Source organism: Bactrocera dorsalis, chromosome 1, assembly GCF_023373825.1.
Source record: "Bactrocera dorsalis isolate Fly_Bdor chromosome 1, ASM2337382v1, whole genome shotgun sequence".
NCBI classification, from domain to species: domain Eukaryota; kingdom Metazoa; phylum Arthropoda; class Insecta; order Diptera; family Tephritidae; genus Bactrocera; species Bactrocera dorsalis.
The window spans coordinates 56,164,645-56,189,484 of NC_064303.1; the positions used below are offsets into that span (position 1 = coordinate 56,164,645).

The 24,840-nt window shown below is 34.9% G+C and overlaps 2 protein-coding genes across 2 annotated transcripts; both read right to left on the reverse strand.

Annotated features, from left to right (window-relative positions):
* Nucleotides 1-5,773: 5,773 nt before the first annotated feature.
* LOC125775448 (uncharacterized) lies at nt 5,774-8,881 on the reverse strand. The gene is made up of 2 exons (XM_049446084.1): nt 8,043-8,881; nt 5,774-7,765 (listed from the first exon to the last, which is right to left on the reverse strand). The coding sequence occupies exon 2, from the start codon at nt 7,666-7,668 to the stop codon at nt 6,739-6,741; it is 930 nt and encodes a 309-aa protein (XP_049302041.1). The 5' UTR covers nt 7,669-7,765; nt 8,043-8,881; the 3' UTR covers nt 5,774-6,738.
* A 131-nt stretch (nt 8,882-9,012) lies between these two features.
* Nucleotides 9,013-11,150, reverse strand: LOC125775585 (uncharacterized). Its single transcript, XM_049446232.1, has 3 exons — nt 9,575-11,150; nt 9,357-9,516; nt 9,013-9,275 (listed from the first exon to the last, which is right to left on the reverse strand). The coding sequence occupies exons 1-3, from the start codon at nt 9,746-9,748 to the stop codon at nt 9,160-9,162; spliced, it is 450 nt and encodes a 149-aa protein (XP_049302189.1). The 5' UTR covers nt 9,749-11,150; the 3' UTR covers nt 9,013-9,159.
* Between the last annotated feature and the right edge of the window lie 13,690 nt (nt 11,151-24,840).

A 24,840-nucleotide genomic window follows, 5' to 3' on the forward strand; every position in this document is an offset into this window, starting at 1 on the left:
GAGCCAGCGAGATTTGCACATGTTACCTGGATGCATCGACGCTAAATCTGGGGAACATTGACCGGAAATAACAGCTTCTGATATTTTATAGAGATAAGCTTGGTCTGTGCTAAGTTGGGTCGGATTAATAACCTCAGAAGGTAATTGGCAGGATGGAAAACTTTCAAATTTGACAACAGGCAACTTCTCAAAATAAGGGAGCAATTTACCTATGTCGCCAGAGAATGTATTTGGACTCTTTGAGACACCATCTATGTGTTCGAAAAGAGCACGAAATGGAAGTTCGTTGAAATGTAAAACAAACAACCCACTGTAATGGCCTACCTATTCTTTCTTCTAGTTTCCGAATGATTCCACCTTTCCAACCTGTGTTCGTGTTGGTGCCATCAGCACCGACAACTTCTAGATGTTCCACATCAACTGAATTGTCTTGTAAATGTGGCCATATAGCTTGCGTCTCATCCTCAGCTGACCCGAAAGGAGAGGTGACGTGGCGAAAGTAATGACAACCAGGTTCCGCTATAAGAGAAATATGTTCCTCTTTGACAGTGTCGCGGTAGTACTTTTCACCTTCGCTGACTTGTGTAAGTGTATTGTCTTTGCGGCCGTCAAAATACGGCCCATATACGGAGTCAATACTTTCGGTGTTCTGGAGCTTAACACCAACACTTTTTTTTGCCCGACTAATCTTGCATTTGTCAGTGATAAAGCTAGCCTGATCCTCTGTTATCAAACCTGCTTTTTTGGCATCCAATCAAGGCCGCTGCCCTATCACTTACTCCAAATCTTTGGGCAGCTAAAGCAGTGTGTTGTAATACTAGTGTGTTTTGTTTGGTTTTAGAGGATGGAAGAGAAAATTCATCATCACCATCGTTTTTCGAAGAATCAATGTGCGACGCGCCTACATTGTTGTCGTCTGTATGAGAGTCTGGCTGATCTGAATGGTCACGTGTTCTAGCTGATACTTTTCTGGTAAGTGTTGATGTTGAATGACGTTTTGAAAGCTTTTCTTTACGTTCACTTCTCTTTGTAATCTTTTTTGTTTCAGGTAGATCAACACTTCCAATGCGACCAATTCTTGTGGTTCTCTGGTCCAAGAGAAATGGTTGTTCATTGATAGGAACTTTCCTTTCCTTTGGACAAGTGCAAGAAGAAAAATAAATGCATTTACAAGAAGCGATGTCAAATAATTTTCCGGCAGAAGAGACAATGTCGTCTCTTTTAGAGCTTAAACCTATTGGGTTCCTTAAAAACATTTTTTTAAGAGTCAGAAATTTCTTATGGTATGTGGTGAGCATTTGTACAACTCTGGTGTGTAAAACTATCGGAATAGATGACTTTTTGAAAGTATTTTCAACCTTTTTTGCAACTATTTCTGTAACCTCTTTACTCCTAGGTTCATAGTTGTCGCCTCGGAGTCGCCCGATACCAAATCTTTCAAATCTTGTACGGATATATGCCAAACACAGGACATTTCTGTCTAAATTTAAATTTAGATACAGACATTTTGAGTTCTGTGTTTTGTTGAGAGAATATAAATGATAGCACCTAGCGAAATCACCGACAAGAGTGAAGGAACTCGATGAAAAAATATTTGTGTGGAGACCCATTCGAACGTGTCCTTTGGCGTAGGTGAATGAATGTGAGTGATAGCACTCGGCGAAATCAACGTCAAGAAGTGTGGCCGCAAGCCGATTTTCACCTTGCGCTGTGGCGCGCCGCCTTTTCGCTCGTATCTCGGGAACGGTTCGTCCTACGGCCATAATCACATATACCATTTCGGTAGCAAATGACGTGACAAATAACTTTTGTTTTATACATTTTGCCATGAGATGCGTATTTCAGGTGCTAGGTAGACAATTTCACGATTTTAGGCGAATTTCCGAAATTTCAAGGCCGAGGTTCGGGTTGAAGATGCAATCCGATCTCAAAACAAAAAGTTGCATTGGAATCAGGAAGTACTAAGGCAACTTTTCCGCACTATTAGAAATACCGAATCGAAAAAATTCCGGAATCGACCTACCCTAATGGTTATTGACTTCCAGAAGTTAAATGCGCAAACAATCGCTGATAGATATCCAATTCCGGACATCACCATGATGCTCCAAAACCTAGGAGAAGCACAATACTTCACGACGTTAGATTTAGAATCAGGATTTCATCAAATTAAAATAAAAAAAGAAGACAGGGAAAAAAGAGCATTTTCAATAAATAACGCCAAATATGAATTTCTACGACTACCATTTGGACTGAAATACGCACCGTCGATCTTTCAAAGATGCGTTGACGACATCCTCAGACCATTCATAGGAGTATGCGCATACGTGTATATAGATGATGTCCTAATATATTCAGCTAACCCTGAACAACATATGAAAGATATCACCAATATAATACACACTTTACACGCAGCCAATATGAAAATCTCGGATGAAAAGTCAAAATTTTTTCAAAGACAGACAGAATTTTTAGGACATATAATTAAAAACGGTAGAATTACAGTAGATCCAGGAAAAATAGAAGCTATAGATAGGTACAAAACCCCTACAAATTTGAAAGACTTAATATCTTTCTTAGGAATGACCTCATATTATAGAAAATTTATAAAAGGATTTGCATCCATAACGAAACCATTAACACTCTACCTACGAGGAGAGAATGGTAATATTTCAAAGAATAAAAGTAGCTCAGTACATGTAAAATTAGATGACGAAGCACTTAAAGCAGTTGAAACACTAAAAAATAAACTAAAAGAACAAATAGAATTATTCCAATCAGATTTTGGAAAAGGATTTGATTTGACTACAGACGCAAGCAATCATGCGATTGGAGCTGTATTGTCACAAGGCAAGAAACCTATAGCATTCATTTCACGTACATTAACGCGAACTGAACAGAATTACTCAACAAACGAAAAAGAAATGTTAGCAATCGTTTGGGCACTGAAGAAACTTAGGAATTATCTGTATGGTCTCACTAGTAATACTACTATTTACACCGATCATCAATCCCTAATTTTTTCAATATCAGAGGACAACCCAAATTCAAAATTAAAACGATGGAAAAATTTTATAGAAGAATACGGAGCAAAAATTAAATATATTAAAGGAGATTTAAATGTAGTAGCCGACGCACTCAGCCGTCAAGTAAACGTAACAACGAACGACTCAATACACTCGCAAGAATCATCCTCGTCAATCAGAATTAAAGATGTCTGCGCTCCACTGAACCAATTTAAAACACAAATTGTGATAAAAAAATGTAAACAAAATGCATTAGAAAGAGCAACAATTTTTGCAAACCACGAGAGATTTTATGTTAATTACGTCACATCACAAGACTTGATAGATACACTAACGAAAATTATCAAACCCTATATCACGACCGCATTTCACACTACACTAGAAACCTGGTATGAAATTCATGATATTATAAACTCTTCATTTAATATAGAGAAAAAGGTTTTTTGTCAAAATCTATTAAAGGACATTACGAGTGAAGAGGATAGAGAAAATATAATTAAACATACGCATGAAAGAGCACATAGAAACGCAAAAAATAATACATTAGAGATACTAGAAACTTGCTATTGGCCAAATATAAAAAATGATGTAATCCGACTAACTAGAAATTGTAGCATTTGTAAAGAGAACAAATACGAACGCCACCCGACAAAACAAGTTTATGCAAAAACACCCATACCTGAAGGTATAGGCACACAAATACAAATGGACATATTTGAAATCGATAAAACAATGTATCTCTCATGTATAGATAGATTCTTAAAATACGCATATATGAGAAAATTAAACGACAAAAGAGAATTCTACAAAATATTACAGGAAGTACTCATACAAATATTCCCATTTTGTAATAAACTAATGACTGTTAACGAGACTATATTTAATAGCATAGCAGCAAAAGCTCTATTCCAACGGCTATATATTGAACATTCAATGACCGCAGCAAACCATTCAACATCGAACGCTCAAGTTGAACGGCTGCATTCAACCATTCTGGAAATTACTAGAATTCGCATTAAACAAAATAAATCAACTGCGACTGAAGAACTATTCAACGCAATCAAGGAATACAATAGGACAATACATTCCGTCACAAAAAGGAAACCTATCGAATTATTTTTTGAAAGGAGCAAGACTGAAGGAATAAAAGAACTGATCGAAAATAAGCAGGAGTATATGCTATCATACCACAATAAAAAACGAACACAAAAAGAATATAAAACAGGACAAACAGTTTAAAAAAAACCTGAAAGGATATTAGGAAAGGGACAAACTAGTATACCGGTTATTGACATACTCGAATATGCAGACACGCATGTAGGTAGATTAGACGACACTTTCATTGTAATTTATAAATATCCAGTCATTGAAAAGAAATGCACAACATACAAAGTTACTCCACTATCCTATCGTCAAGGCATTTTGGATATGAATAAAATCGTAAGTAAATGTGGAGATAAAATAATATTAGCATCTAAATGTAAAAGTAATTTAAGTAAATATATTTGTAAACAAGAACCTAATGACAATTGTACAATACCAATGATCAAAGGTTATGGTAATCCAAGAAAATAACGCACCTATTATAGATTTAGGACATGGTAATGTCGTATTACAAGGAAAACATATTTTAAACGGAAGATCAATTGAAGGATTGAATTTAATACAATTTAATGAAACAATTATTATTGACTCAGAAGTATTCCACAACCAGGAACAAGAAATTAAAGATTATATTATAGCTAATGGAAATGAAAGAATTCACATTCTTGAAATATTGAAATCAGAAAACGAATATCAATTTGACAACATTAAAAAATTAAACAAATTTTTAATACCATTTGAAGAACACCCAATCAAGAATATGTTCATAACTATAGGAGTACTTGTAGTCCTAGGATTAAGTATATTTGTAATATTCAAACTATATATAATTTATCAAACAACTGTATATCTAAGAAACTACAACGCTACCATAGAACGTGTAGGAATGACTCATCTACTCAAGACTCAAGTATAGATCAGGAGATCTATTTTTCACAAGAGAGGGGAGAGTTAATACTTTAACCTTTAACCACAACCTTATCTTTCAGTAAACATTAAAGAAAAATCATCAAAACAACTTTATCTTAGAACAATAGAAGCGCACTATCAGTACAACAAACAATAACAACCCAAATAGTTATTTACTAGTAAACAACTAGCATCTCAATAGTATGAGCAGCGATAAGCATAGCCTATATAAGCAACTGGAACAATAGCCTCGAGGTCACTTTACCATTATCGACTGCCGAGTAACAAGTTACCACTTGTAACACTTGTACAGATAAGTGTAATATATTCAATATTGTAGTACATGTGTATACGTTGAAATATTATACAAATAAAGGATCAGTCAGAACCAATCTCATTGGCTGACTTAAAATTATATATTTATTTTATTCATAACGAGTAAATAAATTAACTCGCGCGGTTGTTAACTCGGCTATAATCGCGTAAGCGGTGTCTACGCCAATTAAGAAGAAGAAGAAGCAGCTCAAACACGAAAAAGTTAAAAATAAATAAATTTTACATAAATTTTGTAAATGTTATGAAACAAGGTGAACATATATTTACATTTTTATTCGTAATTATGTTTTTTGACTATGTTAAAGAAAATTTAATATTTGTAATCGACGTAATCGTTTTTCAAGTGTAAGAGCATCTCTGAATGATTAAATGTAATAGATTTTGTGACTGTCACTTACAGAATAGCAAAATCGTCTGAAGTCTCAAAAATTGTCTCTAACTTAAAATCCCAAATTTAGAGACTTGAGACTGTCGCACGTTACAGAATCACATTTTTTTCAGTAAGTTGTTGCACTTCGCAGTTTTCAACATAGGCGTGGTCAATATCTGATTTTACCCATTTTCACATTGTATGAAGAAGTGTTATAAAGATTTATTCACACCACATTTGTTTCATTTCGCTTCGGCGATTGGGAAGATACATGCGTAGATTAAACCAATTGCAGAGCCACGACCACTTCAAAAAAATTGTTTGAGACTTTCCTCACCGTACCTGTACCAAATGGCAGTGCTGTAACTTCATTTAGTGTTTAGTTATGAGACCTTTTATGTTTTCGCTAAACCTCATTGGATGTCAAGAAGCAAGCGTAGGTACGAGTACAGTGGGGAGAAAAAGTGATTCCATGATCAACATTTTCATGTTTGAGCGAGTTAATATCGTTTTCACGATATGAGTTAAAGAAACCAAATTTATTTCTACGCCGAAATGCGTACCTTTATTGATATTGTTAAGAACTGATTTTAATATAAGATCTTACAGCTATTTATACTAATGAAATGCGGCTGCTGTTATCTGCTTGAAACTTCTTTGTTGTAATTTGATATCCGTTATCTTGCTATCACTTGTTTGTTATACAAGTAGAAGAGATGCAGAGGTGGTTATCGCAGTGGATTATTCCATTACCAGATGTTTGTCGTTTATAGTATGTTGAGAATGCATTTCTAGATAATGCATGTTTGGTTGGTATTGTAGCAATAGTCCATTTCTATTGTTCGACTGATAGTGCATGTCAATCATCGGTTTACATAGTTCGTTCGGGATGTACATATGTATATTAAAAGATAAGATGTATGTGAGTGTGTGTGTGTGACCCGGAGCGAGGCTATGTCGTTAACTCCCCTCCTTCTTAAAAACGGAGCGTCCTCGCTATGCTGCTACAAATTGTTGTTGTTGAAGACGTTTCATTTCGACTTCGTATAACTCGTCAATTTGCCTTTGTCTGTGAAGCATTCTTCTATTTACGTGATATCGGCAGAGGTGTACCATACCGTGAGTGGTAACTACTAAAGTAAGGAATCCCATTATGATGAAGAACGTAAAATGTACTGGATTTTCTTCAATAGGTATCAAAAATGTTGAGATTTCCTGTATATTACTGAACTTGTAATTTGATTTCGAGGAAAGAATGCGGAGTACTTCAAGTTTTTCGCTGTGCTGGTTGTGTATGATTTCTCTGAGTTGTTGTTGATGGTTGTAATATGTAATGCCATCTATGTTTGTGGATTCTGAAAAATGAATTAATTTAGGGCCAGATATAGGCATACTATTCCAAGAATGCTCGTAATCTGTCAAGATGTGACCGTCTTCTAAAATTTTAATTGGAGCGTTATTTTCATGAATTGTTTCGCATTGTGCTGATTTATCGTTTAAAATTTTTGTAGTACAATTATCAGAGGGTTCTGATTTACAAATAAAACTACTGAAATAATTCTTACATTTTGAGATTCTTTGATAATTATTACATTTTGCTATCTTAGGATCTAAAATTATTTTACCATGCTTATGTGCTAAAGGGTATACATTATATGGTCTACATTTAGTTTCGAGTATTAGGTATTTGTAAATTGTAATTTTAGCTTGTTCTAAGTAACAAATATGGATGTCATTTAAATTAAGTGTGCCAGAGTAAAAATTGTTATTTTTCGCAAAATTAATATTGTTTGTAATTGTTTGCAATTCATTATAAATTTCTGCTATAATTAAATTGTCATTTGTTGCTTTAGGATCGAGTGTTTCAAGTATTCTCTCAAACTGCGAATTAATGCTTTTTTCTTTATTATTATTTTCTATTAGCATACTAATTGGCGTTTTGATTTCTATAAGATCGTCATGATCTGGTGTACCAGTTATAAATTTTAGCGCAGAACCAAGAAAGTTAATTGATCTTTTAGGCCTGTAAATATTTGGAATGAGTTGATTTTTTAAAGTGTCAATTTTATTTACTAATATTTTTCTTTCGGGCTGGTTTTCTAAATTATATGAAGATTTCATTATCTCTTCGTAAGGTGCAATGATATTGGATAAATTTGAAATGTGATATAAAAACGAACTATTCTGGTAAATGTAAACCGGATCAGTTTCAACAAGCCCATATTTTTTGTTTTTTAAATCAATTATGTTGTCGCAAAATGCGATAGTGTAATAAAGAAAAAAAATTATTCTGTACATACCTGTACTCTTATGTTATCTTTGTGAATAACGCGTCCCCTATTTGTCGTTACCGTCCTTCCGGTGTCTTCTTTAACAATTTGTTTCGCGTATTTTTTCACGGTTTTATTTCGCCTGTGCGTCTTCACAAATATGACGTCACCTTGTCTATAATTCAGCTGCTGTCGATTACGATTCTGATAACGTAATACTCGTTCCTGATTTTCTTGTAGACGTTCGTGGATGTCAGGATACCCCTTTTGATTGAAGAACACGTCCTCGGATTTTCGTTCGTTACCGAATGGATCGTTTTATTGTATTGCCGAACGGCTTCAAATATCTGTTCTTCTGGTGCTGAATTGTGCTGGTCTGCCAAAACTTTCGCGAGTTCAATTATTATGCTGTGCGTACACTCTACTTGTCCGTTTGTAGTAGAATGAAACGCTGGCGTTTTGGTGTGAGCTATTTGTAACCTTTTGTAAATTTGTTGTGCACATAGGCTTGTAAATGATAATTCGTTATCAGTCATTAGAAACTTTGCGTTTGGGTATATTTGTGAAAGTATCTCGTCGACATACTTGTATATATCTTTTCTTGAAGGTATTTGTCTGAAGTGGAAAAATTTTGAGTATTTGTCAGTTAAGCTAATGTATATCCCAGTAAACAATCGCGTTTGTAAATAAACTTAAAATAAACTTACACTGGTAAACCTTTTCGTTACAAAAAGTTTACGTTTTTCATTACAAAACAATTACAAAAGACTTGTAAAGAACCAAAACGTTACATTACTTTGGACTTTTTCACATACTTGTAAAATCGCTTATTTTTAAACTTAAAAGGAAGCATTTATTAAATTAATATCCAACCGCTTGTAAGTTTATTTTCAAATGTATTTGTAAACGTGTTGTAATGATTTTATGTAATGGTAGTAAAATAAATCGCATGATATATTTTTAAAGATATATAATTATTTTCTTTATTAGTTTTAATTCATTTAATATTATTTATTATATATACATATGTACTTATACTAAAAATTAGAAAAATTCTTGATAAGTTAAATTAAACTTATACTAAAAATTAAAATTTGAAAAACATTCTTTAAAAATGAAATGATAGAAAAATAGTTAGGTAAAATAATTAATTTGCTGCATTTTGGTGCTTCCGTTTTTGTCTATTTTTGGCAAACTGAAAAATCGTCTTGGTGCCACTTATATATTCAGTGTCATTGCCCTTCACTTCATGTAAGAAGACATCTGAAATTTAAATTAAAAATATATATAAGTATATAAGTACACATGTAAATATAAAGTTTATTAAGTTTTATTATTAAGTACCTCGGATAGCCATAGATACTTTTAAGACGCGGACAGGTTTTTTGTCTGACGTTCCATTCCAAGAAAAATGTTGAGCACATTCATCGGATACCAATGAGCGCCAAGCTGTTCTGACGAATTTCGCTCCTGTGTATTTAATATTTTGCATAAGTTCCGACTTCTTCAAAAAAAGGAAATTGTAAAATTGGCTTTCAAACAGTCAATAAATATTTACTTACAAATTTAGTATATTCTTCATCCTTCTGGAGTAAACTCTCCAATTCCATAAATTGCTCCACTGTGTTTAAAGGTTCCGCTGGCATAATCTTTTTTGATGGAACATTGTTTCTGCTATTCCTCAACTCTGCGATATCTCGCCGCAAGCTTCTTACCTCCTCGACGATTCTTTCCATAGATTTGGATACAGCTGCATCAATGGTGCTTTGAATTGCTGCAAAAAAAACATTTTCATTAAAAAAAATTGTTCAAATAAATAATTGATATTGACTACCTTCTAAAAATGTGGGATCCAGTGTATAGCTATTAATTGTTCCTGCTTCTTCGACTATGATGTGGTTATTTCCGTTTTGGTTGATGGATGTTTCAAATTGCAAATGCACTCCATCGGTATTTATTTGGGCTATTGGTTCTTGGGAGTTGTATGTGTATGATTTATTGAGGGACATTATGTGAAACTAGGGGAAGAAAGGAATGTGAATCACTTTCAAAGTTATGTAAATAAAGTACTTTTATTATTTTGGTTAGGATATGGGAACTTAAAACATTTGAAAAAGTTAAGCTGTTTGTATTATATATATGAAATACTGATGATTTTAAAGGAGTTATAAATAAATCTTTTAAATTTTGTAAGTGATGTCCTTGTAAAATGATTTCATTGTCACTACTTTTAATAATAGAAACAGTTCTAAAGATTAAGTTGTCACTCATATAAAAATTATCTGGAGCTTTTAAAGAAAAGTACAAACCGTTTTTAACAACAAAATTGAAAGAACCGTTTTTGAAACGACCTAACTTCTCCGAAATGATTTGCTGCTTTTTTGGATGCAAACTCTTCTCAACAAGCCGGTTGTATAATTGTGGTGCTAGTTGATGTTTTTTTTTTAACAAGTTTTTTTAACTGACCGAGGTAATTTTCAAATTTAAAGGCATTGATCGTTTCAAGAGAACCGAAAAATAAAGCATCTTGAGCTAAGTGTGTTAAGCAATGGAAGTTATATGTTAAAAGAACCGAACTATAGAATTGAGGAATTTCTGAAACAAAATCATTCAAAAGTTGTGATGCACAGTAGTTATTTCTTTGGCAATCGATCGGATTCAACAATATTCGAATAGCAAGAGAAAGTTTGAGGAAATGATTATATCTATCTTCATCCAAAATAGATTTTAATACAACTGGCCCGACATACAACAAAAATAATCGAAATTCAGTAGCCTTGAACCGTTCTAATTCATTCAGGTCTCGCGTTTTTCTATTAAATTCCCGTGGAATTTGGCTTCTGAAAAATAATAAATTGGCGTTTAAACAAGTTATTTTTTCATTTCGCAACGAATAGTTCATGTTTCTTACTTTCACCCAAGATAACAACAGAACTTTTACTACCCCTAAACAAATAACGTGCATATAATCAAGTGGAAATTGCTTGATCATATCTATTGGTAAATTTTCTAAAATGATGGGATTGAGCTGCTTGTGATGTTGTATGTCAGTTCTATTTCGAAAATCTGCATCTGTTCTGGAAGGATGTGGTTGAAAGGGAAAAATGGTTCTGTTTTCTTGACGTTCGCCTTTCTGGGTGCATTTTGTACAAGAGCTGTAGCCTGAATGACCCTTAATGCTTAATAAAGGGTGATTTTTTAAGAGCTTGATAACTTTTTTTTTTAAAAAAAAAACGCATAAAATTTGCAAAATCTCATCGGTTCTTTATTTGAAACGTTAGATTGGTTCATGACATTTACTTTTTGAAGATAATTTCATTTAAATGTTGACCGCGGCTGCGTCTTAGGTGGTCCATTCGGAAAGTCCAATTTTGGGCAACTTTTTCGAGCATTTCGGCCGGAATAGCCCGAATTTCTTCGGAAATGTTGTCTTCCAAAGCTGGAATAGTTGCTGGCTTATTTCTGTAGACTTTAGACTTGACGTAGCCCCACAAAAAATAGTCTAAAGGCGTTAAATCGCATGATCTTGGTGGCCAACTTACGGGTCCATTTCTTGAGATGAATTGTTGTCCGAAGTTTTCCCTCAAAATGGCCATAGAATCGCGAGCTGTGTGGCATGTAGCGCCATCTTGTTGAAACCACATGTCAACCAAGTTCAGTTCTTCCATTTTTGGCAACAAAAAGTTTGTTAGCATCGAACGATAGCGATCGCCATTCACCGTAACGTTGCGTCCAACAGCATCTATGAAAAAATACGGTCCAATGATTCCACCAGCGTACAAACCACTCCAAACAGTGCATTTTTCGGGATGCATGGGCAGTTCTTGAACGGCTTCTGGTTGCTCTTCACCCCAAATGCGGCAATTTTGCTTATTTACGTAGCCATTCAACCAGAAATGAGCCTCATCGCTGAACAAAATTTGTCGATAAACACATTTCGAACCGAACACTGATTTTGGTAATAAAATTCAATGATTTGCAAGCGTTGCTCGTTAGTAAGTCTATTCATGTTGAAATGTCAAAGCATACTGAGCATCTTTCTCTTTGACACCATGTCTGAAATCCCACGTGATCTGTCAAATACTAATGCATGAAAATCCTAACCTCAAAAAAATCACCCGTTATAAAGGCTCTTGCGGGTGCATCACAAATAAACGCTCGACATTTAACATTATAATTTTTTGAATCAAATTGGAGTCCGCTGGCAATAAGATCATTCATTTCATCAACAAAAGGTTTTAGATATTCATTAGCAGATATTGGATGAGAACTACCGGCAAAAATTCCAACAACTAACACAGATTCTGTACCATGAATATTTATCAGAATTGGCCACAAATTTTTCTTTGAACTTTTAGATATTGGTAAGCCATCTACATTTATATTTAATGCTAAATCATTTGAACTTAGTGAATGTAATTTTGTTTGAAGAAAATCTGTCAAACAATCTTTAAGACCATAATGGAAATATTGCCCTTCACTTAAGCAAGTAGTAGGGGCGTCGGTTGGAGTTTTTTTTAATGTGCGAACATCCTTTGGTAGTCCAGGAATTTTAGTGCCTAAAATTTTCAAAAGCTTATTTCCCAAATCGTTTGAAATGTTTGATTCAATAACCCATGATGTAAGTTCTTCTATGAATATATCAATTGGTGGCTGATGCTCATAAAATTCTGAAGGACTTAACTCATCTGAATCAGAACTTGATTCACTCAAATTTTGTTCAATTAGTTGAAATTCACATTCATCCCTCCGCGGCGGGGAAGAAGTGGATAGGATAGGGCAAGGATTAGGTGAAGCTGCGGAGGTTGAAGGTTGCGACTGTTCATTATCATTTGAATACAACAAGTGTATCAACTGGCAACTAAAAGTTTTTGCTGTTCTGTACCGTTTTAAGGAACTCATTTGCAATTTTTATAACTAAGTATAACATATGTTAATATCAAAAACAACAATAAGAAATAATAAATGAAAATACCATATATTATTTACATTTTAAGTTTTGGAAGCACCTTATTTCCAGTATTCCTGCAAAAAACAAACTTAGTTAGAATGCGTGGCAAATTTTCCGCGAACAGCGGTTAAAAAAATTATAACAACGCCTTAAAATACAACATGCAACTTACCCTTTTATATTGTAAAGGCCTTTTTTATTTTATTTTATTTATGACACTTGTAATAATACTTATATTATTATAATATTAACTTTTCCACTGTTTTATTTAAAACGCACGTCTTCACATCTCACAAATTCAATAATTATGAACTGCGATCACTCAAAAAAGGAAAAACAGTCGTCAGAGAGTCGGCGAAAAAACTAACGGGAAATGGTAAACGGTTGGTTTACTTTTTGTGTTTACATGTAAACTGATTTGCAATGTTGCATCATAAGTTTACATTTATGTTTGTAAGTAAACGTTTTTTCAACGCATTTATTTTAAACTTACAAATATAAGATAAGCAAACTTATAATTAAACTTATTTCTCACATTTGTAAGTAAGTTTACTCAAATGTTTGTAGAGTAAAGTAAGTTTATTTAGCGCAGATTTACGAAACATTTACGCAATTGTTTATTGGGTATGTTATCGCTTATATAAAATAAATCTAAGTGTATTTATTCTCCTACTTTGTTTGATGTTGGTGCTGCACCAATCGGTTGTTTGTTTGGTCGGCGTTCATATTTGTTTGTGAGACAGATTTCACAGTCTTGTACCTCTTTTTTACCGGTGTCTCGTATGTTTGGCCAGTAATATTTTAACGAAATGTGCGTCATTTTTGTAATTTCGGTGTGCACGTCTATGTGTGTCATTTATGATTTGTTTTTGTTTTTCGATTTCGGTTATGTCTTCAACCGTTTTATGAGTTAGAACAATAGACACAGTGGGAAATGCACTGATAATATAATTTTCAACAAAAAATAATATTTGTTCATCTATTTGTAGAGCGTTTACAACTTGGGGTTTGATTACATGTTTTAATCTGTCCAATAGCTCAGTTTTAGTGTTAAAAAAAATTGTATGTCTACTGTTAGAAAAGATATTTTGGGATGATACTTGGGTGGGGTTTGCGTCTGATTGTTTTATAATAATTTGATTTTTAAAGCAATTTAATGGTTGCTTTACACGTTTAATTTTTTCTATAGGAGAGCTTTGTGCTGAATGTTGGGAATTATTAGAATTAGATGTGTTATTAATTTGTTGGCGGGAAAGTGCATCAGCAACAACGTTCTGCTGACCAGGTTTGTAAGTGATTTTAGCGCCGTATTCTTCAATGAAATGTTTCCATCTTTTTAATTTTGTATTTGGGTTTTTTTCCGATATGGCAAAAATTAAAGATTGATAATCGGTGTATATAGTTAAATCTGCTAAGCCATACAAGTAATTTCGAAGCTTTTGTAAGGCCCACACAATTGCGAGTAACTCTTTTTCGTTTGTAGAGTAATTCTGTTCGGTTTGGCTAAGTGTTCGTGGAATAAATGATATGGGTTTTTTATTTTGCGATAATACAGCTCCTATCGCGTAATTACTAGCGTCTGTGGTTAATTCGAATGGTTTGTTAAAATTTGGTTGGAAGAGTTCAACCTGAGCTTGCAATTCTTCTTTTATTCGACTTAATACTGCTATTGCAGGTTCATCTAATGCATTTTTAATTTTTGTGCTTTGAGTCTTTGATATGCCACCGTTTTCTCCTCTGAGAAACGTAGTGGTTTGACAATGGCTGCAAAATTTTTTATGAATTTTCTATAATAACTTGCAAGACCTAAAAAGGATCTGAGTTCTTTTAGTGAAGTAGGCGTGGGAAAATCATTTATAGTTTGTATTTTTACTGGATCAACAGTAATTTTATAAAATTTAATTATGTGTCCCAAATACTCTACGGAATCTTCATGTTAGCTTGATGAAGTGCATTTACAATTATTCGTATGTGCTCGATATGCTCTTCAGGAGAAGAAGAGTAAATGAGAACGTCGTCTATATAGACATAGGCAAATTTTCCAATATATGGTCTTAAAATGTCATCTATACACCTTTGAAAAATTGACGGAGCATTTTTCAGTTCAAAAGGCATGCGAAGAAATTCATATTTGGCTCCATTTACGCTAAAAGCTGTTTTCTCTCTTTCAGATTCTTTATTAAGAACCTAGTGAAATCCAGATTCCAAATCTAAAGTTGTAAATATTTTTGCTTTAGCATGATTCTGTATTGTCATGCTTACATCAGGTATGGGATATCTATCTGTAATAGTTTGAGCATTTAGCTTTTGAAAGTCTACAACCATTCTGTGTTTAGGTTTCCCTTTTTCATTGGTACCTTTTTAAGCAACTGTCCAAATGGGTGAATTGTATGGACTTTTACTAGGTTGGATTATTTCATTTTCTAAAAGTTTATTTATTTCTTTGTTAACCTTCCTATACCCGCGCCAAATGTTTTAACACCTATACCCGCGCACGGTGTGACAGACCGAGACTTTGACTCCTCTTACCTTTTTATTTTTCTAAAAAACCGTTTATATTTTTTTTTATTTTATAGGAACTAAATGATGTAAAAAAAAACAAAAAATATCAGTTGTTAGCGTAAATTATGTATTACTTTAATGACTATCAGTCTTTCCAAAACTTTCCAAAAAAAAAATATGTACGAAAAACTGTTTCGTCGGTCTCACAGACATGTGCGCGGGTATAGGAAGGTTAATAAAATCATTATCAGATATAGGGTACGGATATTGTTTTGTCCAAATAGGATCGTCAATTTTCGTCCTAATTGTGGCTTGTACTGTAGTGGTAAATGGTAATGTTGAGTTAGTACCTTCATTTTGTTGCATTATTTTTTCAATTTCAGATCTATATTCTTCATTGCTTACTGTATAATTTAACTTTTGCAAATTATCACTTTCTTTCTTGGCCCTATATTTATAACTGAGCTTGTACTCGAAAAGATTGATCTCTGCTTTTAGTGTTCTAAGTCCCTGTTCACATAGAAGCATATAAAATTCTTCTAATGCATCTTCTGATACTATTTTTTTTTGATTTTGTTATTGAGAAACCATGAAGGGTTTTCACTTTAATAGGTTTAGTTGGAATAGACTTACCAAGATTACATTTAGTGCTTATATAATTATTTGTTGCTCCGGTGTCGATAAGAATATTTACTTCTTTGCCTGTATCCCTGCAGTGGCGTTGCAGACACGGCAATTGATTCACTCGCTTGAGAAAAACAAAGCGTGTCTTATATTCATAATCCTCACTCTGTTTTGTAGCAGGTGATCGTAATTCATCGCCGCCATGTTGTGGTGTGAGAGAGCCTAGTTCTTCTTCATGTATTTGGTTTACTCGTTCTATCCTCTCTGGTGCGTTGTAGTTACGAGATAAAGGATTTTGGTGCCTCTTCCGTGGGTCTCCTCGAAATGGGTTGTTCGGAGATAATCCTTGCATTTGGCGGTCATAGTTGTTTTGTATAGGTGCGGCGTTGAAGTTGGTGGGTCTTCTGTTTGGTTGATGCTGCATGTTGTTGTACTGTCTCTGGTTGTTGTACTGCATAGCATCAAATTGGCAATTCGCGTTGTCATGGCTTATAGTGCAAGCGATAGCGTAGGCGGTTTTTAAATTTTCCTTGTATATTAGTATCGAGAGTGCAGTGTAATATGTTGGGGTTGTAGCATATTCTTTTATGTTCTCCATGTGCGTCCATGCACGTTTCCTCCAAGATCTGTACTGATTTCTGTTGCCCGTGAAGTCTGGGAACGACTTGAAGACATCTAGGTTGATCTGCGATTCGTAGGCGATATTTGGCTTGCAATCATCGAGCTGTTCGATAGTCCTTATATTCGATTGCAGACCATGTTCTAGGGTAGCCACCCTTTCTCGGTTTTCTGTTAGAGATGCAGTTAAGGTCGCAATTGGAGCCTTGAGGCTTGCTATTTCCTGCGCAGACATCTTTGGATTGGCGTTGAGTAAAGGACGATTCAAATTAAAAAGTTTCTGTCTCTTTTTACGAGATTCCAGCTTGATGATCTTTCGTCTAAGATTTGTCCGTGCTGCTTCCAATTTTTCAGGAACTTTTGTTTTTATGTTATTTTTTGTGGTTGCCGCTATCCAGTGTTTCAGGATCTGCCGTCTGTCCGCTTTTTCAGAACCTTGTGTGTGGAAGTCCTACTTCCAGTGGAATTTGCTTTTAAATTTTATTTTATCCGTTAGCGCAGGATAAAAATGGCTTTAAGACCTGTTGAGCCCCCAGTTAATATCGTTTTCACGATATGAGTTAAAGAAACCAAATTTATTTCTACGCCGAAATGCGTACCTTTATTGATATTCTTAAGAACTGATTTTAATATAAGATCTTAAATCTATTTATACTAATGAAATGCGGCTGCTGTTATCTGCTTGAAACTTCTTTGTTGTAATTTGATATCCGTTATCTTGCTATCACTTGTTTGTTATACAAGTAGAAGAGATGCGGAGGTGGTTATCGCAGTGGATTATTCCATTACCAGATGTTTGTCGTTTATAGTATGTTGAGAATGCATTTCTAGATAATGCATGTTTGGTTGGTATTGTAGCAATAGTCCATTTCTATTGTTCGACTGATAGTGCATGTCAATCATCGGTTTACATAGTTCGTTCGGGATGTACATATGTATATTAAAAGATAAGATGTATGTGAGTGTGTGTGTGTGACCCGGAGCGAGGCTATGTCGTTAACTAGCGCACATAAAAAACAAGTAAGGAAGGGCTAAGTTCGGGTGTCACCGAACATTTTATACTCTCGCATGATAAAGTGATAATCGAGATTTCATTATCCGTCATTTACATATTTTTTTAAACGTGATTTGTGTAAAGTTTTATTCCGCTATCATCATTGGTTCCTAATGTATATATTATACAGAGAAGACATCAGATGGAATTCAAAATAGCGTTATATTGGAAGAAGGCGTGGTTGTGAACCGATTTCACTCATACTTCGTACATGTCATCAGAGTGTTAAGGAAATATTATATACCGAATTTCATTGAAATCGGTCAAGTAGTTCCTGAGATATGGTTTTTGGTCCATAAGTGGGCGACGCCACGCCCATTTTCAATTTTTATAAAAAGCCTGGGTGCAGCTTCCTTCTACCATTTCTTCCGTAAAATTTTGTGTTTCTGACGTTTTTTGTTAGTCGGTTAACGCACTTTTAGTGATTTTCAACATAACCTTTGTATGGGAGGTGGGCGTGGTTATTATCCGATTTCTTCCATTTTTGAACTGTATATGGAGATGCCTGAAGGAAACGATTCTGTAGAGTTTGGTTGACATAGCTATAGTAGTAGGGGCCACGCCCACTTTTTCCAAAAATTTACGTCCAAATATGCCCCTCCCTAATGTGATCGTTTGTGCCAAATTTCATTTTAATATCTTTATTTATGGCTTAGTTATGACACTTTATAAGTTTTCGGTTTCCGCCATTTTGTGGGCGTGGCAGTGGGCCGATTTTGCCCATCTTCGAACTTAACCTTCTTATGGAGCCAAGAAATACGTGTTCCAAGTTTCATCATGATATCTCAATTTTTACTCAAGTTACAGCTTGCAAGGACGGACGGACGGACAGACAGACATCCGGATTTCAACTCTACTCGTCACCCTGATCACTTTGATATATATAACCCTATATCTGACTCTTTTAGTTTTAGGACTCACAAACAACCGTTATGTGAACTCTCTTTAGCAACTTTGTTGCGAGAGTATAATAAACGAATGATGTAAATGGCAAAAACTTTTTTTTCTTGAATATCTAGTTTATTTGTAACAATTAGGCATAAATAACAAATTAGTAACAGAGGCAATGGCATAGTTATAATTCAACAAGTAAGGAAGGGCTAAGTTCGGGTGTCACCGAACATTTTATACTCTCGCATGATAAAGTGATAATCGAGATTTCATTATCCGGGAGATTTACCGATATTTTCGGTGAAAAATTAGGTTAGGTTAGGTTAAGCACTGAGTTCTTCGTGTTCGATATCAGGGACCTTGAAAAGTTATAGTCCGATCACGACAATTTTTCCACAAGGGATACCTCTGCTCAAATGCAGTATTTGTATAAAGTTTCATTCCGCTATCATCATTGGTTCCTAATGTATATATTATACAGAGAAGGCATCATATGGAATTCAAAATAGCGTTATATTGGAAGAAGGCGTGGTTGTGAACCGATTTCACCCATATTTCGTACATGGCATCAGGGTGTTAAGAAAATATTATGTGCCGAATTTTATTGAAATCGGTCGAGTACTTCCTGAGATATGGTTTTTGGTCCATAAGTGGGCGAAGCCACGCCCATTTTCAATTTTTACAAAAAGCCTGGGTGCAGCTTCCTTCTGCCATTTCTTTCGTAAAATTTTGTGTTTCTGACGTTTTTTGTTAGTCGGTTAACACACTTTTAGTGATTTTCAACATAATCTTTGTATGGGAGGTGGGTGTGGTTATTATCGGATTTCTTCCATTTTTGAACTGTATATGGAAATGCCTGAAGGAAACGACTCTGTAGAGTTTGGTTGACATAGCTATTGTAGTTTCCGAGATGTGTAGAAAAAACTTAGTAGAGGGCGGGGCCACGCCCACTTTTCCAAAAAAATTACGTCCAAATATGCTCCTCCCTAATGCGATCCTTTGTGCCAAATTTCACTTTAATATCTTTATTTATGGCTTAGTTATGACACTTTATAAGTTTTCGGTTTCCGCCATTTTGTGGGCGTGGCAGTGGGCCGATTTTGCCCATCTTCGAACTTAACCTTCTTATGGAGCCAAGAAATACGTGTTCCAAGTTTCATCATGATATCTCAATTTTTACTCAAGTTACAGCTTGCACGGACGGACGGACAGACGGACGGACGGACAGACAGACATCCGGATTTCAACTCTACTCGTCACCCTGATCACTTTGGTATACATAACCCTATATCTGACTCTTTTAGTTTTAGGACTTACAAACAACCGTTATGTGAACAAAACTATAATACTCTCTTAAGCAACTTTGTTGCGAGAGTATAATAAACGAATGATGTAAATGGCAAAAACTTTTTTTTCTTGAATATCTAGTTTATTTGTAACAATTAGGCATAAATAACAAAATAGTAACAGAGGCAATGACATAGTTATAATTCAAAAACAAAAAAAAAAACAACGGCATGCACTCAGTTTTGCACCATCCGTGAAAAAATAAATGAAATGTATTATTAATATTTTGTCCATAGACCCTTATTTTCTATGATATTTTTTATACGTTCTGGCATGCTCGTAACTAGATTTTCAATAATTCCTTTCGGAATATTATTCCACTCTAGTTCAACGCGACCCCATAGATCGTTTTGATCGGATGGGGCTGATTGATACTGTCCGAGCCGTCGGTTCACAATTGGCCATAGGTTTTCAATTGGATTGAGGTCAGGACTTTGCGCTGGCCACTCTATCACCTTAAAATTTTGGTTTCCCAGCCATTCTTTTCCAATTTTCGCAGTGTGCTTGGGATCCCCATCTTGCTGAAAAGTGATTTCATGTTCTGGATACGCACACTGGTCAAGAAAATTGGGAAGCTGGGTTTGTAAAATATTTAAATAATCTTCCTTACGCATAATCTCGTCAATTTTGTGCAACGGTCCCACGTTCCAAAACGTGAAGCACCCCCGAGCCATTATGTTGCCTCCTCCATGTTTTACTGTTTGCTTCACGTGATGCCTTTGAAGCTTGTCACCGGCTCTGGAGACAGCTTCTTCATTTTTCAAGAACAATTTAGAGACTAATTTCCAAATTCAATAATATGACCATAAACTTGTGGAAAAGAGTGATTCTTTGAATTATGACAACGAATAATGAATATAAAAGTACAGATAACGGTAAATCTGCAGGTCAATTGACCCCACAAAATTCGACTCAGAAGTTTTTTTTATCTCACCTTAATCCTGGCAGGTCAGGAGCTCTTGCGCTCAGACATGATAGGGGAAATCGTATAATAGCCTCCCCCAATTCCCATATAACGACTTTGCTAAAAAGTACTAAACATGAGTAGAAAAAAAGGAGAAGATAGAAGTGCGTTGTAGGAGCAGGTGCTAAAATTGGGCGAAATCACTTATCTCCGGACCTACATGACCAATTTCACCAAATTTGGTGCATACGATTATTTTAACAACTCCATGTTTATGTGCCCGAAATTGGCATTCACGCCTAATTCCCATATATAAAATCTTTAAATTCATTGTTTCACTTTTCAGTAAACAAACACCTATAATATACTTTAATAACAGTATGCAGGAATAATACATTATGGTATGCCATCTTAGACCCCAGAAACTATGGTTTTTTGACCGAAAATATCGGTCAATATGTGAAACATATTATTGAAATTAGAAGAAAATCCTTTTTTAAGAGGGTATTCTACTCTAGAATTTTGAAAAATTCGATTTTTTCATATGTTTAAAGTTTAGACCCTTAAGAACATATTCCCTAAAGGATTTTTAAAAATTAAAATTATTTTAAGAGCTACAGTTACTTTAGTGACGCAGTACCTAGCCCGGTAGGTAGGTAAACTCACTTTTTTAAACGCATTTTTCTCGAAACTACTTTTTTTCAACAAAACTTGATCGCGAAAATCTGCAGTGAAACTGATAAATATAGTATGTATGTATATATCAAATACATAAGCATGTTAAAAGTTTTAAACAAACAAAAATTCACAAAATCGGGCGCGAAAATCAAAACAATTAGCTAAAACACAAATTGGGCGCAAAACAACTAAAGCACCAAGGAAATAAACAAAAACGAAACAAACGGGCGGAAACATTAAAACAAATATATGTATATACAACAAAACAACAGCACAAGGAGGTAGCCAGCTGGAGCACAGGACGGGGAACAACCAAGAAGAAGTCATTAAGGCAACATACTCACATGCAAGTTAATACCACCAGTTCATATTACATGAACATATCCTTTATCTGTCATATATATGTAACATGACACGTATGACCCATATGGTCCGTATTGAAACAATGTATGTACTTTGCTAATACTGTCCGGCTTAAGTGGTCCGTAAATGGAATTCATAGACTGTAAAATGAATCTTTCCACTTGTAACATATAGTATGTCCTATCTCAAGTGGATTGTAGTTATACTTCCTAGAATGTAAGATTAATATTTGTATCTAGGCTTAAGCAAAATATTGTATTGTATTTAAGAAAACGTAATAAAGAAAACAGGGCAGTTGACCACACAGAGTTGCCCACGGGAGTTCCTCACGGGCAGTTGCTCGTGGTTGCCCAAGAAATACAAAACAAAAAATTAATTTGGATACATATACGAACTACCAAGTGAGCGTATTATGTTCATGTTAATTTAATATGCAAATATGTATGACTAATATTACAGTATACAGATAATTGCACATAATACGAGTAAGTGTTATGCAAGGCATACACACATCAATTAGTTGGTTGATTGAGTTGGGCTAGAAATTGCCCTTGTCGCTACACACGACACAACTTTTAATACAATTTTGAAGACAACTTCATTTTGAATATTCACTTCGTTGCTTAAACATGAGCTCGAAAGTTGTTGCTTTACTTATTACATATGACGCGCTCTCTTCGACAGCCGAAATAAAATGGCGAAATCGTTTGAAATCGCACGACCAACCCAAACACTATCCAACTAACACAACCAACTTCACAAAATTTCAAAAAATTTTGATTTTCATCCAACCAGTTGATTCAACTCATACAACTGCCCCATATATGTAGCAATCAGTTGTTCAATTCGTTAAAGTTGATACAATAATTGGTGCATGTATGCCTTGCATTAAATTGAATGCCTAAATAAGTATGCTTACGTTCGTGTATTCCAAACACAACAAACCTTCCAACAAAACAAATATTTAAGGATTTACTTGTACTAGTATCCGCCAATGCCTCTTATACTCAATCAAGTAACAAACAGGATTGCTATAAATTTGTAAGCGAAGGCAAAAATTAAAAGAATAACATAAAAAGCAGACATCTCAACCTGGTGCAATTATATTTTTTTATATACATACATATTAAATTGCTTATTAACATATAAACACAAGTATATATAATAGTGCCTACGGAAAACATCTGGTTTACCGAATCCGGTTTCGCGGTCATTTTCTTCAAAGAGACCACCTTCGAATTTATACCCTACACTGGGTACTAAAGGGTGATTTTTTAAGAGCTTGATAACTTTTTTTAAAAAAAAAACGCATAAAATTTGCAAAATCTCATCGGTTCTTTATTTGAAACGTTAGATTGGTTCATGACATTTACTTTTTGAAGATAATTTCATTTAAATGTTGACCGCGGCTGCGTCTTAGGTGGTCCATTCGGAAAGTCCAATTTTGGGCAACTTTTTCGAGCATTTCGGCCGGAATAGCCCGAATTTCTTCGGAAATGTTGTCTTCCAAAGCTGGAATAGTTGCTGGCTTATTTCTGTAGACTTTAGACTTGACGTAGCCCCACAAAAAATAGTCTAAAGGCGTTAAATCGCATGATCTTGGTGGCCAACTTACGGGTCCATTTCTTGAGATGAATTGTTGTCCGAAGTTTTCCCTCAAAATGGCCATAGAATCGCGAGCTGTGTGGCATGTAGCGCCATCTTGTTGAAACCACATGTCAACCAAGTTCAGTTCTTCCATTTTTGGCAACAAAAAGTTTGTTAGCATCGAACGATAGCGATCGCCATTCACCGTAACGTTGCGTCCAACAGCATCTTTGAAAAAATACGGTCCAATGATTCCACCAGCGTACAAAACCACACCAAACAGTGCATTTTTCGGGATGCATGGGCAGTTCTTGAACGGCTTCTGGTTGCTCTTCTTCACCCAAATGCGGCAATTTTGCTTATTTACGTAGCCATTCAACCAGAAATGAGCCTCATCGCTGAACAAAATTTGTCGATAAAACACATTTCGAACCGAACACTGATTTTGGTAATAAAATTCAATGATTTGCAAGCGTTGCTCGTTAGTAAGTCTATTCATGATGAAATGTCAAAGCATACTGAGCATCTTTCTCTTTGACACCATGTCTGAAATCCCACGTGATCTGTCAAATACTAATGCATGAAAATCCTAACCTCAAAAAAATCACCCGTTATATGTTAAAATTTAAATAATCTTAAATAGTTAAACAATCCGGTAAAGAAAAACTCACAGAATACGTTTATTGAAACGAATAAAACAAAAAAAAAAACAGTTTCACAAAATAAACATAAGTTTGTGTACACAACTATACCAAAAAACTTATAAATTTAAACAAAGTAAATTCAAACATAGATACATTCATGTATATTTAAACATACAAATACTTTTAAATTCCACACTGGGTTCAATCCGACAATAGCTCTTGTTCTTTGGCAAACAAAAACAAGCAGGATTGCTAACAAAAAGCGAATTGATCTCTCTAATGAGCCTCAATTGCTTTCGAAGAAAGCATAATCATAAACAAAGAAACAGATTAATTAATATGTCGGCTGCCTCTCCTTGAATTTTTGAATGTAGTATCGAGAGTGCAGTGTAATATGTTGGGGTTGTAGCATATTCTTTTATGTTCTCCATGTGCGTCCATGCACGTTTCCTCCGAGATCTGTACTGATTTCTGTTGCCCGACTTGAAGACATCTAGGTTGATCTGCGATTCGTAGGCGATATTTGGCTTGCAATCATCGAGCTGTTCGATAGTCCTTATATTCGATTGCAGACCATGTTCTAGGGTAGCCACCCTTTCTCGGTTTTCTGTTAGAGATGCAGTTAAGGTCGCAATTGGAGCCTTGAGGCTTGCTATTTCCTGCGC

Coding starts and splice junctions, on each gene's coding strand:
- LOC125775448 (XM_049446084.1), bottom strand. CDS start 7,668: ATGCTAATAGAAAATAATAATAAAGAAAAAAGCATTAATTCGCAGTTT.
- LOC125775585 (XM_049446232.1), bottom strand. CDS start 9,748: ATGGAAAGAATCGTCGAGGAGGTAAGAAGCTTGCGGCGAGATATCGCA. Junction 9,517..9,574: donor ATGAAGAATATACTAAATTT/GTAAGTAAATAT, acceptor CTTTTTTTGAAG/AAGTCGGAACTTATGCAAAA. Junction 9,276..9,356: donor AGTATCTATGGCTATCCGAG/GTACTTAATAAT, acceptor TTTAAATTTCAG/ATGTCTTCTTACATGAAGTG.